Source organism: Gorilla gorilla, chromosome 1, assembly GCF_029281585.2.
Source record: "Gorilla gorilla gorilla isolate KB3781 chromosome 1, NHGRI_mGorGor1-v2.1_pri, whole genome shotgun sequence".
Lineage (NCBI taxonomy): Eukaryota > Metazoa > Chordata > Mammalia > Primates > Hominidae > Gorilla > Gorilla gorilla.
Genome location: NC_073224.2, coordinates 41115031 through 41131073, shown reverse-complemented (window position 1 = coordinate 41131073; position 16043 = coordinate 41115031). Strand labels below are relative to the sequence as shown.

General features: G+C 35.2%; 1 protein-coding gene and 1 long non-coding RNA gene across 4 annotated transcripts in view; one reads left to right on the top strand and one right to left on the bottom strand.

The window, feature by feature from the left end:
* Positions 1 to 16043, bottom strand: part of LOC115933756 (centrosomal protein of 170 kDa-like) — an 86603-nt gene that overhangs the window by 33635 nt on the left and 36925 nt on the right. The window contains 3 exon segments of the mRNA XM_063708604.1: positions 4863 to 6695; positions 10203 to 10329; positions 13282 to 13431. Coding sequence (XP_063564674.1) covers positions 4863 to 6695; positions 10203 to 10329; positions 13282 to 13431 — 2110 coding nt within the window.
* The window catches only part of LOC115933758 (uncharacterized), a 36233-nt gene continuing 24188 nt past the window's right edge, over positions 3999 to 16043 (top strand). For all 3 annotated transcript variants that reach the window (XR_008677322.2, XR_010134700.1, XR_008677320.2), the window contains exons 1-4: positions 3999 to 4085; positions 4193 to 4260; positions 4809 to 5245; positions 8865 to 8988. This is a non-coding gene — a long non-coding RNA (uncharacterized lncRNA). The remainder of the gene's footprint in view (positions 4086 to 4192; positions 4261 to 4808; positions 5246 to 8864; positions 8989 to 16043) is intronic.

The window sequence follows — 16043 nt, the reverse complement described above, 5'->3', positions numbered from 1 at the left end:
GCTACCTAACCTTCTTTTTCTAAAGAAAATTCCCTATCACCTGCTAATTAACACCAAATAAACTTCAAGTTAAAATATTTTAAATTTTCCCCCATCTACTTATTTCATAAAATGTTAGAAGAATGGCCTTTGACATGAGTCTAAATTCTTCCATTTAAAGAGAAGAAACAGGCCCAGAGAGGTCTTACCTTGCTAAAATCAAAGTATAAGCCAGGTCTATGGATTCCCAGAGTTCAAAACGAATTCTCTGATATTCCAAGTGTTGTATACATTCTACAATTTTGTTCCCAGTAAGGTTTTGTGTGTGTGTGTGTGTGTGTGTGTGTGTGTGTGTGTGTTTCTTTTTTGAGATGGAGTCTCCCTCTGTCACCCAGGCTGGAGGGCAATGGCGCCATCTTGGCTCACTGCAACCTCCACCTCCCAGGTTCAAGCAATTCTCCTGCCTCAGCCTCCAGAGTAGCTGGAATTACAGGCACCTGCCACCATGTCCTGCTAATTTTTGTATTTTTAGTAGAGACGGAGTTTCACCATGTTGGCCAGGCTGATCTCGAACTCCTGACCTCAGGTAAACCATCTGCCTCAGCCTCCCAAAGTCCTAGGATTATAGGCATGAGCTGCCATGCCCGGCCAAGTTGTTTTAAAAAGACATCCTAAATTTCTCAAGTAATGATAGTTTTTCTGATTTCTACCTGTGTTGAAGAAAAATTTTATTTCTTTCTCTTGAATTTTATTCACCTTAAGTAACAATTTATAAAAATAAATTTGATTTTCTTAATATATTATTAGGCTCATTTGATGGGTTGATATTACTAAGGCATTTGAAGGTGTTTGAAATGCCTATCTCTAAGAGACTTATTCGTTAGTAAAGGCCTAGACAGCATATATATTAAAATGAAAGTTCCAAGATGGGCTTGATTAAGCTTGTAGCTAGAGCTACAGCATTCATTACAAAATTTATTTTTTAATTATAAAATAGGCAACATTCCCTCTTGTGTTGTAGTACTAAACTACTATATTCACTACAAAAATATACTATCATTTATGATGTCTAGAGACTTAAAAAGGAAAAAAAGAGTTGTTAGTATCATATTTCTGTAAATGTTCCAATTTCTTTGTTGGCATTAAAACATACAACTATAGATTTTGCAAACACGCTTCAGAAAACACACATTGCATCTTCACACAATATCAGAATATTTTAGTGGAAAATTACCACAAACATGTTTTGAATGTATATTTATGAGCATTCAGCAATAAGATCAGTTAGGGAGAAAAACTGCTGACAATGCTCTGTTTTGTCCTTTGACCTGGAGAAAGAGTTAATTCAAGCCATGCATGTCTAACATTTAATCTCTACTGCCTATAAATTTTGAAGATTAGAATTAAAAAGGGACTGCAAACAGTCTAAAAAAATTCTAAGGATATTAACATAATGTTTTTATTTTCTAAAATGTGTACTTAAAACATAATGAAAACCAAGTGCTTTATTTTGATAATTCAAGGTCTTTAAATTTAAATATATCTTGCCAAAATAAATCTGGATATTTCAGTTACAACTTGATATCAAGAATCACTGAAGGAGACTGGGCGCAGTGGCTCACGCCTGTAATGCCAGCACTCTGGGAGGCTGACACGAGAGGACAGACCAGCCTGCCCAATATGGTGAAGCCTCTCCTCTACTAAAAATACAAAAATTAGGTGGGCATGGTGGCACATGCCTGTAATCCCAGCTACTTGGGAGGCTGAGGCAGGAGAATCACTTGAATCCAGGAGGCAGAGGTTGCAGTAAGCCGAGATTGTGCCATTACACTCCAGCCTGGGCAACAAGAGCAAGATTCCGTCTCAAAAAAAAAAAAAAAAAAAAAAAAAAGCATTGAAAGAATGTTTTGGGGAAAAAAAACTAGTTGAACTCCTAGAAGCAAATTGCAAATTACATCAGAGAAACATACAGAACTCTTCTCTTCATATTGCTAAATCTGAGATTTCCAATCTTCTATTTTTATCACATACATTTCTTTAAAAAAAACTTTTTTTTAATGGAGACAGGGTCTCACTTCTCCGAGGCTAGAATGCAGTAGTGTGATCACAGCTCACTGCACCTTGAACTCCTGGGCTCAAGTAATCCTCCAACTTTGGCCTCCCCTAAAATACTGGGATTACAGGCATGAAACACTGTGCTGGCCTAAAAATATTTTAGAGACATCATCTAAAATATGGAATTGGAAACATTACGGAATTATTTTTACATATCTAATTGGGACAATATCACAAGTGCTAGGTTCAGATTATTTCCAAGGTCTTTAAAGTTTATACTGTGCACAGCAACACTGATCGGCATGATTTAACATTCTTTTAAATCATGTTTCAAAAGTTAAAATTTTTCTTTTCTTTTTCCATTCAAAATATTATAATTATCTTAAACAGAAATATTATAATATCAAAGGCACCTAAATCAGCAAAATCAAACAGGTAGGTTTGTTTGTTTGCTTGTTTGACCACCTTTTCCATACAGCTATTATAGTATGTTCTCACTGAAGGAAAGATCCTGGCCACTGTCCTAGAGAAGATCTAATACTATAAGTGGGTATCTTGAAAGAATCTGAATATACAATCCTAGATTACAATGTGGCTTTACACTCATAAGGTGGAATAGAGAATATAAACTGGGTAAAACATCAGAACTGCAAAGATTTTAGTAAACAATACCAAAACCTTTATATTGTATATTGACCTTGCATATACTCCTGATAATAATCCAGTAGATTCTAGCTGTCTTCTGGAAACTTGCATACAAGTAAACACTGAAACTATTTCTTAGAGCTAGAATAGATACGGTAGAAAAACAACAGGCTGGGGATTAAAAGTCTTTGATTCTTATTCTGCCCCTGCCACTGCCATGTGCCCAGGGCAGGTTATTTCCTCTCTTGGCCTTGGTTCCCTTAAGGGAATAACCCTTCTAACTTTTAAGTTCCATGATTCTAATTATTTAATATACTGCTAGTAAGTATGAAAAGACTAAAATCATTTACATCAATGTGTCCTAGGGAATTTCATACACGATTCAAGGTTATTTTTGGACACAGAAAACTGAATATTTATCAAGTTCTGTATTCAAAGAAGCAGAAAATGAAATCTGTCTTTATATATAGCATCTTACAGTTGTTTCTTAGACTTGTTGAAGTAATCATATTTAGCTTGCATCTCAAGCCTTATCCTAAATATCGAGGAATAAAACCACATCATGTGTTAAGAGGTACTCCAAGCTACCTGGTAACATAGAAATTATGTAAAGACAGGAAAATACATACATATATTAATGGAGATGAGGTGATAAAACAAGGAGTACAGCAGAAGAAATTTCATCAGGAAATGCAGCACAGATGAAATGTGAATTGAAGAAGTACAGCCATAACCAAAAACAGAATGAAAATAAACCAAAATGTAGTAGTTAGTTTTAAAATATTTGGCAATAAATTTGTGAACCACCAACCAAAGCTTCAAGTGTGGAAATGAGGACTGGGGTAATAAGGAAAATGTTGTCTATTTTTTTTGGAATCATGATTATATGTTATCTGGCTTCACCCTACGTCCATTTCTACCATAGACAGTGACCATCATTACCAAACCCACTGACCAGCAAAGAGATACAGGTGAATGGAGTGGAGGAAAGCAGCAGTGAAAAGTGGAAGAAAAGTGAAAAAAGTATCATATGCAAAGTACTGTTCCTTTAGGGTCTTGTAGGATATGGTGTGGTAGATGTAAACCAATCAAAAATAAAAAGATGAAATTTCATAGCAACTTCCCCTCCACTCTTAACTCAAGACTTACGGCTTACTTAGATGTCTGCCTACTGAAAATAATCACACATCTTCAAGTCTGTTGTAACAGCTGGCCTCCCACACTGGCCTTTGCAGCCACGCCCACATATGAGGCTCATTATGAAGTAATGAGAACATGCATATAGGACACAAACAAATATCCACCTCATCACTCTTTGGTCACACATGTATCTCAATGGCTTCAGCTCTGAATACAAAGCACATAAGCAAACAAATATAACAGCATCAGTTAAATTCTGGCGGAAAGTAAGTAGTTTTTGTAGTTATTATATTCAATTACACCTAATTACTAGAGTTAAATGATATAACAGCACTTTGTGAGATAATGCTCATAACCAGTTAAATTTCTACAGCCCAGTTTGGCCAATATATGCTGAGTGATTCCCCATGAATCCATCTTCTTCCACTGAAATAAATTAAGGTTACTTTTCACCTGCTCCAACTATAAACAGATTTAACTTTAAAAAGCATAGGTAAAGTATGTGAGACATTTCAAAATGGGTAGGGGAAAAAAAGAACAAAACATTGATTATTTCATTTAACTCTGAAAGGAGTAATAAAGCATATACTGCTTTTCTTCAAGTTCTTAAGGGCTTTGAATTATGTGAGGATATTTAAAGGTTAAACACATGCTTTTAGAAGCACAATGTTAATTCCTATACTTTAAACCAGATAATTCCAGATAATTTAATTTTGACACACACATCCAAATATATCACCAACTGGAAAATTAAAACTCCTAAATCAGCTCAATGAATTCCTAATTTTGAAATCACTATTTTGCGCCAGGACTCTAATTGGAAGTATATATAACTTCTGATTTTCCATTTACTATGCTAAATAAAACTGTTTTATAGAACCCCCACCCCCACCCCCGCCACTGCCCCGTATATCATAACTTTTGTTTTGAATGAGTATCTTGGGAAGACAACTAGAACCTTACCTTTTTTTTTTTTTTTTAAAAAAAAGGAGCCCCCAAATATACAACATGCTAATGCTATTAGAAATCTGGATCCAATTTACCTGAAGCAGAGCCATGAGCTGAGGTCATACTTTTGACCTTGGAATCTGAGAGTCGAGAGATACTGTTAGCTCTAATTCTAGGAGAAAATTTATCTGATGGTACTAGTCTGGCTCCACTTCTAATGATGGCTTCTGCGGTCCTCGAAGAGGCACTACTTCTAGAAATTGTTGCTTCAGAGTCACTACGAGCTGACAGTGAGCCAAGTCGTGTTCTACGAGGCTGAGCCAACAAATCAATCCGAGAGATGTTACACCTTCCTGTGGGAGGTTTTGATGTAGAACTTGTTGTGGATACTTCAGAAGCAACAGATGCTTTGTCAGCATCGGCAAGTTCACTGTCTGAAGCTTCACCACGTCATACTCTGCGCAAGAGGGAAGTCCTGGTAGGTTGTGGCCTTGGAAGGGTGGTTGATTTACTAGATGAACCAGATACCACCGGAGAAGTCTTAGATTTCATTACTTTACTTCCTTCCAGTTTGGAATGTACATGCTCATCAGCTGAGGTAAGTGGAGTCCGTCCATGAGGTTTACAAGAGTAAGTTTCTTGATCAGATGACATAATATCAGAGATGGCAGAATGAGGTACACTAGAGGTTTGGTCATCATGTGTTAAGTCTACTGAAGGCTGTCTTATTCCCCCACTGGACTGAACAAATTTACGACCATCTGCTCTTGAACCCACATCTGTGGAACGACTTTTTGTTTTCTTTTCCATTTTTTCCCTAGCACCTGAAGATGATGATTTTGTAACATCTTTGGAAAGAGAACCTGTGGAACACCTATCTTTATAGAGGCTAGTGAAACTCTTTTGCTTTTGGGTTGACTTTCTTTCAGTTTCTCCAGTAACCAGACTGATTGTACTAGCTGTATCTACATCAGATTCCGGTGAAATAGAATTGTCTCTCTTGTAACTGGGAGTATCTGGTCCTTCATCAGTTTTATTATCTTCACGTAGTTTAGCTTCTAGAAAAGCCATTACTGCTTCTGTGTCTTTTAGAATAAGGGTTGTGTCCATACTAGAATCAGGATCCAAAGACTCACTTCTTTCTCGTATTCTACTTGCAGATGTTAATGCTAAAGAAGAAGGAGTAGAGGAAGTCTGTTTATTTATATGGGGAATAAGTTCTATGGGTATGTTTGGGCTGGGTTTTTCTATAGTGAAGCTCCCTTGTCGCACTAATGACTTGGAGGATTCCTTCTTGTCTCCTCCCTTTGGAGTCTGACTTTTCAGAATTTCCTCAGCTTTTCTTCTCTTGCTCTCACTTTGTGCCACTCTGTCTCCTTTGCTTGTAGAATGTCCTGAATTTTTTTCTGGAGGTTGTGATTCTTGTTTAAAAGTTTCCTCCCTACATTTATCTGTCTGACCTGAAACATTTTTGGAAGACAATTTAGTAGGTGTCCACTGAGCCTCCTCCCTTTGTTCTTGTTGTTGAAGTTTTGCTAATGTTTGCTTTACCAAAGAAGTTTCCTTATCAGTTTCACTTTTCTCCTTTCCAGGAGCAGAGCTGCCTAAGTGAAGTAGGGTTTTATTATCTCCACCAGTTTTGAGAGTCTCTCCATTTACTGCCCTGTTCATTTTACTCAAGGATCTGTCAGCATCTTGTTTATCTTTCTGGTATACCTGTGTAGGTGTTTCTTTCTCCTGAAGTTCTGTGTCTTGTTTTTCTCCTATCTCTGACCTCTGTGTTACAACCTTTGCTCTGTGGCTCTCAAGAGACTTTTCTTCATTTGGAAGCTGGGGAAGAGTTCGTCTCCTTCTCTTTCCCTGGCTAGCCAAGGAAGTTGCAGAGCTAGTACTTCTCACTGTCATGCCAGACTCACTGATCTCTGTCTCTATAAAATAAAAACTGCAAAGAAGGAATTGATTAAGACAAAAAAATAAAAATAAAAGGAGCATCATACAGTTGTCTGTCAGTATCCATGAAGACTGGTTCCAGGCCCCTTATTCCCCCAGGATACCAAATCCCAAGGATGCTTGAGTACCTTATATAAAGTGGTATAATATTTGTATATAACCTACTCACACCCTCCCATATACTTTAAATCATGTCTAGATTACTTATAATACCTAATACAATGTAAAAGCTATGTAAATAGTTGTTATACTGTATTGCTTAGTGAATAAGTACAAAAAAATAAAGACTATACACGTTCAGTGGGGACACAATCATTTCTTTTTCCCTCTCAAATATTTTCAATCCTCAGTCGAATTCACAGATGCAAAACCCACTAATGCAAAACCTATGGATAAAGAGGGCCAGCTATATTACATTACATTTTGAGATGTAAGTTAAAAATGACTTAAGTATACAAAACAAACGAGCCAGCATTGTGACTAAGTAGTTTAAGTACAATTTCAAGCTGCACAAATAAGCAATTCCTAGAGAAGTCAGGAAGGCCAATTGTATGCGATGAAAATTAGAGTCATCTGATCATTTTTCTCCTTTCATATATTTAATTTTCTATTTATGAATTGACAAAAATTATATATATTTGTGGTGTATAACATGATGTTTTGATATATGTATACCATTATGGAATGGCTAAGTCAAGCTAATTAATATATCCATTACCTCACGTACTTATCTTTTTTGTGGTGAGAACATTTAAGATCTACTTTCAGCTATTTCAAATACACAAGGCATTGTTATTAACTATAGTCATAATGGTATAAAAGGGTCATCTGATCTTAAACCTAAATATATTGCTCTTCCTTCCTCTTAATGTGTTTTATAGAAGGGAAGTTCACTGTGTTCATTCTCACTTTTGTAACTTTCCATCCTTGAGGTTTGCTCAAAAAACCAGAATCTATTGTAGATTTATACAGAGAATGTCAAATAAACATTGTTTATTTTCTATATTTTCAACTACATAGTAGAGAAGAACAACATATCTAGTTTTTAAAAAGTATTATCTACTTGAAAGAATGACAATTTTGGATTTCCTAAGTAAAGTGAAAAATGCAGAACTTTTAACATTTTAAAAAAATCTATAGCTGATTAAAAGAATTTTAAAAATTGTAAGTATGTAACAGCAGACTTTTCATAGTTAGGACATAGCAAAACTTTATAAATTGAGGAATTTTTAAATTATAGTCTTCTGGTTATTAATGCCACATGTGGACATACAAAATCCCTTTCTTTTTTTTCAAGTAGAAGCCAATGAGAAAATATATATTTTGATTTTTCCACATGAGAGAATTTGAGAATATTTAAGGATTTTCCTGACTATTAAAAATGGAATGTATTTCTGAGAAAAGGGAAACATCTTTTCAGGGAAATATAAATTAACATATAAAGCTTCCTAATCTTTTAGGGATAAATGTAGAAAAGATACTAGATATAGCTTCTGTGGGTCTTTTTTTTCTCTTTATAATCCTAAAAGTTTAGTATTTAAATATCATATCAATACAATGGATGTGATGGAGGAAAATCCATACTGAACTGATAGATTTAACTTTAATTTAGTCATTAATCATGTTATATCTTGTTTTGTTTCTTCTTTCATATATCTTATCTCCTTAGTGCTAACTGAAGCATCTAGAATGTAATGGCTACTTTACCCTTTTGTATTTTTCCAGTATTTCTCATACTGCCCCCTCCTCATATACATTCAATATGTTTAACAAAAACATTTTATTATTTAAGTGGATTTATCAGCTTATGTAAATAAATTCATTTAAATATGATGACATAGAAATGAGATCATGAAAGCTAAGTGGTCTATTATTTTTTATAACAAGGGTAGAACTTTGCTTTTCACAGATAATACTTAATAATTTTATAACAGATTCTTTGGTAAATTTATCTAGCCTTCTGTCTGGTTTCTTTGTTTCCTAAACACAGTTTATATGAACCAAATGACTCTGTTCCCTCAAAAGAATTTTTGGTAATACTATCAATAACTTCTAGATTCTAATATAAATAAATGATGTAGCTTTTCTAGTACACTGCTATGTAGCTTCCTCAAATACTTCTAATACTTACAAAATTCTTAAAACAGATTTTTGGGGTGCCGCAAGCCTGAGACAAAACAAATTTCCATTTTCAACCAGAATGAAATTAAGAAAACAGATAAAAGCCACATACAAAATCTCATTGAGGGTCTTTTTGCTTTTTAACTATAAGTGAGTATTTATTTTTCAACTTGGATAAGTTTTTAAATTTTTTATTGTAAGTTGACAATTTATATTTGTATATGTTTATGGTGTATAAAATGTTGACCATAAATACAATGTGAAATAATTAAATCAAGCTACTTAGCATATTCATCACCTCAAAGAGTTAACACTTTTTGTGATGAGAACATCTAAAATGTACAATACTATATTATTAACTATATTCACCATGCTGTGCAGTAGACCTCAGGAAAAAAAAAGCTTCTTCCACCTGTCTAACTGAGATTTTGTACCTTTTGACCATCATCTCCTCATCCTCCTTTCAGGGTCTTATTGTTAATTAGAAAACTAATGAACAAAAAGTAATAATGAAATCCTTGAAGGTACACAACTTCTTTTTGTTTAAAAAGCCTTTATATTTCTGTTCACAGAAATATAAAAGGTAATAAAAATCATACTACATAGATTTGTAAGATTATTAATTTCTTTTTCACTAAATGTACCACATGAAGTAGGCACTCAATAAATATCTGTTGTATTTATCAATGAAATCATTTGGACCTGTCTTCAGCTTATTTTTAAATTTTAACTTATATATATAATATATATGTGCTTCATCTTTCTATGTAATATATACACACACCTATATATGCTTCATCTAAAAATTATTTCCTTATCTTCAGTTAAGATTATACTTGAATAATAGCTGTATCATTAGTCAAAATCATATCTTAAGATATCAGCATATCAGAAAGAGTAGGAAGAATTTTCATTTAAAAGTAAAGACAAAATTTAAAAACCATTCTTATTTTCAACAGCAGAAATTTACAACTAAAATGAAAAGTGCCTCGGAATGAAACATTAAATCCAAGCTGGTGTCTGTCCACCTGTCCTTAGGAAGTCTCAACTTACGAAGTCCACAAAATTTCTCAAAAAAGAGTTTTATCACTTTGAATTTGTCCCCTGCTTAAAATCCCTCAAAATATACCATATCTAATAAAAATCAGCCTTTTACTTATGAAATAAATTCATTTATCAGCATGAGAATATGTGAATATGTTTATTTAGGTTTAACTTACTTCTTACTATATAGATTTGGCTTGTTTTTTATAATAACAACTGATATATGATTCACAAAAAAGCAGAGAAGAGTAAGAGAAAGAGAGAGAAATGGAGAAAGAGAAGAAAAAAGGGATAAAGAATGAAAGAGAGAAAGAGAATACCATTCTCTAAAGGAAGAGGTGCAGAAAATTCCATTATCCTTTCTTCTTGATCATGCCTTGTATGATTGGCAGCCAAACTAGCCCACTGTGAAACCCAACGTTTGCTTCCAGATGAAGATGTGCCTTCCTAAAGGAGAAAAATAAGAAAACAAAATCATGCAGCCTGGTCATATCTGAGTCTCATGAAAGACTATTTCATTTAGTCACATTAACTTGTCATACAAACCCATAATTAAACCTCACCTTGCTATATTATCATTGATTACATTTTCTCTTATATAAAATAAAAATTCTCTAGAAAATAAAGATCTTCTCTGAAAAAAACTATGTTACTAAAAATGACACCTCTCAATGAAAATCCAAGACAAGCCAAGGCTTCATATGAAAACTGTAATGACAACTAGGGAGTGGAAAGCTACGACGGAAACTTTATTACCAACTAGTCACAACGAATATTTTATTAAGAGTGTCAGATTTGGGCCGGGTGTGATGGTTGATGCCTGTAATCCCAGTTCTTTGGGAGGCCGAGGCAGGTGGATAACAAGGTCAGGAGTTCGAGACCACCCTGGCCAACATGGTGAAACCCTGTCTCTACTAAAAATACAAAAATTAGCTGGGCATGGTGGCATATGACTGTAATCCCAGCTACTCGGGAGGCTGAGGCAGGAGAATTGCTTGAACCCAGGAGGTGGAGGTTGCAGTGAGCTGAGATCGTGCCACTGCACTCCAGTCTGGCAACAGAGTGAGACTTCGTCTCAAAAAGAAAAAAAAAAGTGCCAGATTTAATACATTAATAATGATTTAATACATTAATAATGACAAGCTAAACACTGAAGAAGTGAAGACTTCAAATAGATAAATCACTATAAGATTTCAAGAATAGTAGGTAAGAATAGTAAGTATAGGCTAGGTGTGGTTGCTCACGCCTGTAATCCCAGCATTTTGGGAGACCAAGGCGGGTGGATCACCTGAGGTCAGGAGTTCGAGACCAGCCTGGCCAACATGGCGAAACCTCGTCTCTACTAAAAACACAAAAATTAGCCGGGCGTGGTGGCATGCACCTGTAGTCCCAGCTACTTGTGAGGCTGAGGCAGGGGAATCACGTGAACCGGGGAGGCAGAGGTTGCAGTGAGCCAAGACGGCACCACTGCACTCCAGCCTGGGTGACAGAGGGAGACTCTGTCTCAAAAAAAAAAGAATAGTAAGTATAGAGAATGACACACATACAGTGAAGCCTGCTGCATCCTTAATCCCATCCAAGGTTTTCTGTTACCTGCCCACATTTCTGAGTAGTGAAGGTGGTACCAGAGCCATGTGGACCATGCTAAGAATACCAACAGTATGAGTGTCACTGACACACGCGTATGTAAAACCATTCTGTGAAGAGTGTTCTAAATGTCCTGTTAGGTAATGTTAGGTAATTCCTACAAAGGAACCTACCAGGGCTATAGCTTTTGCTTGGCAGGGGTTGAAGGAATAGAGAAGAAAGAAGAGAGTCTGTTTAAATTCACATTTACCAAAACCATTCCTGGGTTACTCAGAATGGCAACATATTGCCTCAAATAACTATCACCTGCTTTCAATAAGTAAATTAAGTATCTCATAAAACAGAAACCAGAATAAAAATTCTCCCAATCGCAGGGAAATAATGAGCACTAAAATACAGTAATTGCTTTGACAGTTTTCAGGAAATAGGCCATATAAAGAAATAATTTTAACATTAATAAACAAACAAACATATAGGTCTATTTACCTGTATGTAAGAAACAAATCTTATTTATACTTCCTACAAATGTAACATTTTATTTATATTTTCTTTATTCATACCTTGATTTTCTTCTTTTATATTTTGTTTTCTTCTTTTATTTTCTATTTTCTATTAATTTATATTTGTATATTACAAATTAGCTCATTTCCTGAGAGACAATATAGCATGAGTCAGAGAACGAAAGCTTCCATTGAAGGTTAGCTCTTATTATCTGAATAAATAATAATTAATACTTATGCCTTAGATACTTTTTTACATTTCTTTTTGACACATCAATGTGGTATGAAATTCTAATATCATTTTTGATAAAGGTAAAAAACATTTGTTAAGTGCATAAATCTCAGGTAAGTACTATGCTGGATGCTTTATATACTTCGTTAAATTCTCTGTAAATAGATTTTATCAAAAATGCCATTTGTGTAGATGACAAAACAGAAGATAAGTGAAGTGACTGATTCAAAAGCTTTGAGCTAAAAGTGGCAGCTCTGGGTCAGATCTTTCTAGCTCTACTATGCCTACTGACTCTGTAATTATCTTAACCAAGCAATCCTTAATTAATTTCATATTATTCTAATTATATCCTGGGCTGTACTGTATTTGCAGTTACTGAGTTATATAAACTGTATCTATCAGGCAGTGCCCTCGTACATGTTTCCTGGTATGATAATACAGGAGACATATACTTCTAAGAAAGTATAAGCAGGATATGTTTCTTGTTTTATCTCATAATGCCAATCAGAACCATGAGCATATAGCTCATTAACTGCTTACTGAAACCTAATATTTTCCTCATTGACAAATGAATATTTCTAAAACCTAATAAAAATTAAAGTTGAATTACTGCAAAATTGCTTTAGGCTTTCATTAGAAAATAAATTTATAAAAATTTAGTTTTTAGAAGCATTTTACAAGGAGATACATTAATTGCTTAAAATAATGTAATTTACAAATGATAAGAATTCAGGCTGAGTGTGGTGACTCACGCCTGTAATCCTCGCACCTTGGGAGGCTGAGGCGGGTGGATCACTTGAGGTCAGGAGTTCGAGACCAGCCTGACCAACATGGTGAAACCCTGTCTCTACTAAAAATATGAAATTAGCCGGGCATGGTGGTGCACGCCTGTAATCACAGCTACTTGGGACGCTGAAGCAGGAGAATCACTTGAACTCAGACGGCAGAGGCTGCAGTGAGCCGAGATCCTGCCATTGCACTCCAGCCTGGGCAACAGAGTGAAACTCTGTCTCACACAAGAAAAAAAAAAAAGAATTTATACTTTATTCATTCAAATAGGTACACAGAAGAGATGTATACCTCTGAGTGGTGAAATCCAGATGCAGTCAGTGGTTTTCTTTCTTCCATTACTGCTGCAGCAGAACTGAGAGCCCAATCTTTTATTAGATCTTTATGTTTTTCGTTGATAACAGGCCTATTATAATCCTGATTGTCATCTACTCCAAACACCTAGAGGGAAAAATTATTTTATAAATAAAAATGAAAAGTCTGAACACAAGATTAATACGTGAATAGTACAATTAACTTCAGAGGCAAATAAAAATATTCCAAATTAATTTTAATAGTTAATTTCAAAACTAAGGAAAACTTCTTGAATGACAGTAACAGCTAATTGTGATAGCTAGAAACGAAAGCAGGCAGTCACAGCTTATGTGAAAGTAATTATCCTTTTTTTTTTTTGAGACAGAGTTTCACTCTTGTTGCCCAGGCTGGAGTACAGTGGCGTGATCTCGGCTCACCGCAACTTCCGCCTCCCGGGTTCAAGCGATTTTCCTGTCTCAGCTTCCTGAGTGGCTGGGATTACAGGCATGCGCCACCATGCCCGGCTAATTTCGTATTTGTAGTAGAGACAGGGTTTTTCCATGTTGGTCAGGCTGGTCTCAAACTCCCGACCTCAGGTGATCCGCCCGCCTCGGCCTCCCAAACTGCAGGGATTACAGGCATGAGCCAACATGCCTAGCCGAAAGTAACTATCCTTTTTTTAACATTTAGCAAATGTCCTGTTCGATTAAAAAAAAAATATTCAAGACATATTTTATTTGTTAAAAGATGTAATAGGTCAGGCGTGGTGGCACACACCTGTAATCCCAGCACTTTGGGAGGCCGAGGCGAGCAGATCACTTGAGGTCAGGAGTTCCGGACCAGCCTGGCCAACATGGTGAAACCCCGTTTCCACTAAAAATACAAAAATTAGCTGGGCGTGGTGCCACGCGCCTATAGTCCCAGCTACTTGGGAGGCTGAGGCAAGAAAATAGCTTGAACCCAGGAGGCGGAGGTTACAGTGAGCTGAGATCACGCCACTGCATTCCAGCCTGGGCAAAAAAGTGAGACCCTGTTTCAAAAAAAAAAAAAAGATTTAATAATGTTGTTAAACACTACAACAATGCAAAGAGTTAGAAAAAAGTATCTCTTCAGTTTCTTTTCAGCTTCTTTGCTCTATTATTTTTGTGACACTTGTTGAAAAACCATAAACATGGGGCTGATTTTATCTGTTCCTTCCCTAGCAAATGTTTACCATTTACATATCTGAGTTACATTTACGCATAAAATTTTCTAAGGTGCCATTTTATTGTATAATTGTATAGTAGATAGCGTAATTCTCAAACTGTATTTGCCTAACAATCCCTTAAAGACCTTTGTTTGAAATGCAGATTCCAGGCCTATTTAAGATTAATTGTTTCAAAAAGCAAGTTGTCAATGTCCAGCACTTCTGAAAAGTTCTAAATACAAAGACAAACAATGGCGTGCTTTTCTTTTATGGGCAGGACCTGAGTCTTACTCATTTCCTGGCACATAAATAGGCCCTGGATGTCACAGAATAGATTGGAAAAATTTTAGGCATATAAATATTAACATTCTATTCTGCTATTAAATCTCCACTGTGTTCCCAATTTTTATTCTTTATAGTTATTGTTTGTGGCTCTGATTATTACAATCTAGAAAAATATCATGCATTTGAATGAGCAATTTGCAGACAGGATCTTTAGGATATAAACAGAGAGCCTTCATTTTCTATAAGGAGAAGCTACCTCAGGCTAAACTATTTTCTAGACATAAAGTTTTAATGGTCTTATAGTACAGCTATCTGATAAGCTCTAAAGTTCATATTTAGTGAAACAGATATCAGACTTTCTCATTCACTAAAACTTGAAAATTTTACCACTAGATGGCCTTATTACTTAATATTTAATTCTAACATAACCATAATTGTCAAGAATTATGATTTAATATTCTCTTGAACTCCTCAATATTTAAATTATCTTTGCTTTAAGAGCAAATTATGTATTGTTTATTTTAAATCAAATACGAATTTTAATACATGGAAGCACAATGTACAGAAGGGAAAAAACAAAAACTGCTTCGTTTTGCTTAACATTAGCGTTAAGTTTAACAGCAGTGAAAAAACCAGAGTATAACCTGTGTCCTCTACCTTTAACCCCCACTTGTAAAGAAAGCAAATTATAGCTATTCAAGTTATTTGTGTCCGTCTTTAAAAAAGTTAATCACTCCTAACTCAAGTCACTGAACTCCAATTTTACTGAAGTTTATTTACTTATTTTATAATTACTAACAAAAATCTAACTCAGGTTTGAAAGTTAAAATAACCACATGAGTACTTGCATTTTTGCATCTCTTTGACATGTAATTTAGAAATTACCTTGAGTGATTTTCTGATGAATATTTCATTCTAATCCACACTAAAAAGTTGATTTCCTCAAACATCTAAGCACCAGCAGTTTCAAATAAAATATCATGAACCTCTCTAAATCACTTCTGACACCACTTTGAAATGACAAGAAAAAACACACGAACTAATCCTGTGAGGAAGGGGAGCTGAAGCAGGACAGAAAATACTTGGATGACGTTCGACAGAGTCCTTTTAAAGCAGTAGAGACAGCTATACATACCTTATTAAGTAACAATTATCTCTTCTCCAAACAAGTGGTAGGGCCTGACCTACTACAGTGTGGGGAAAGAAGCCTTCAAATTTCACATCTGTTTTGATAGCATTTTGAAAAATTAATGATAGCAATGACTACCAGCCCAGATTGAAATCCATA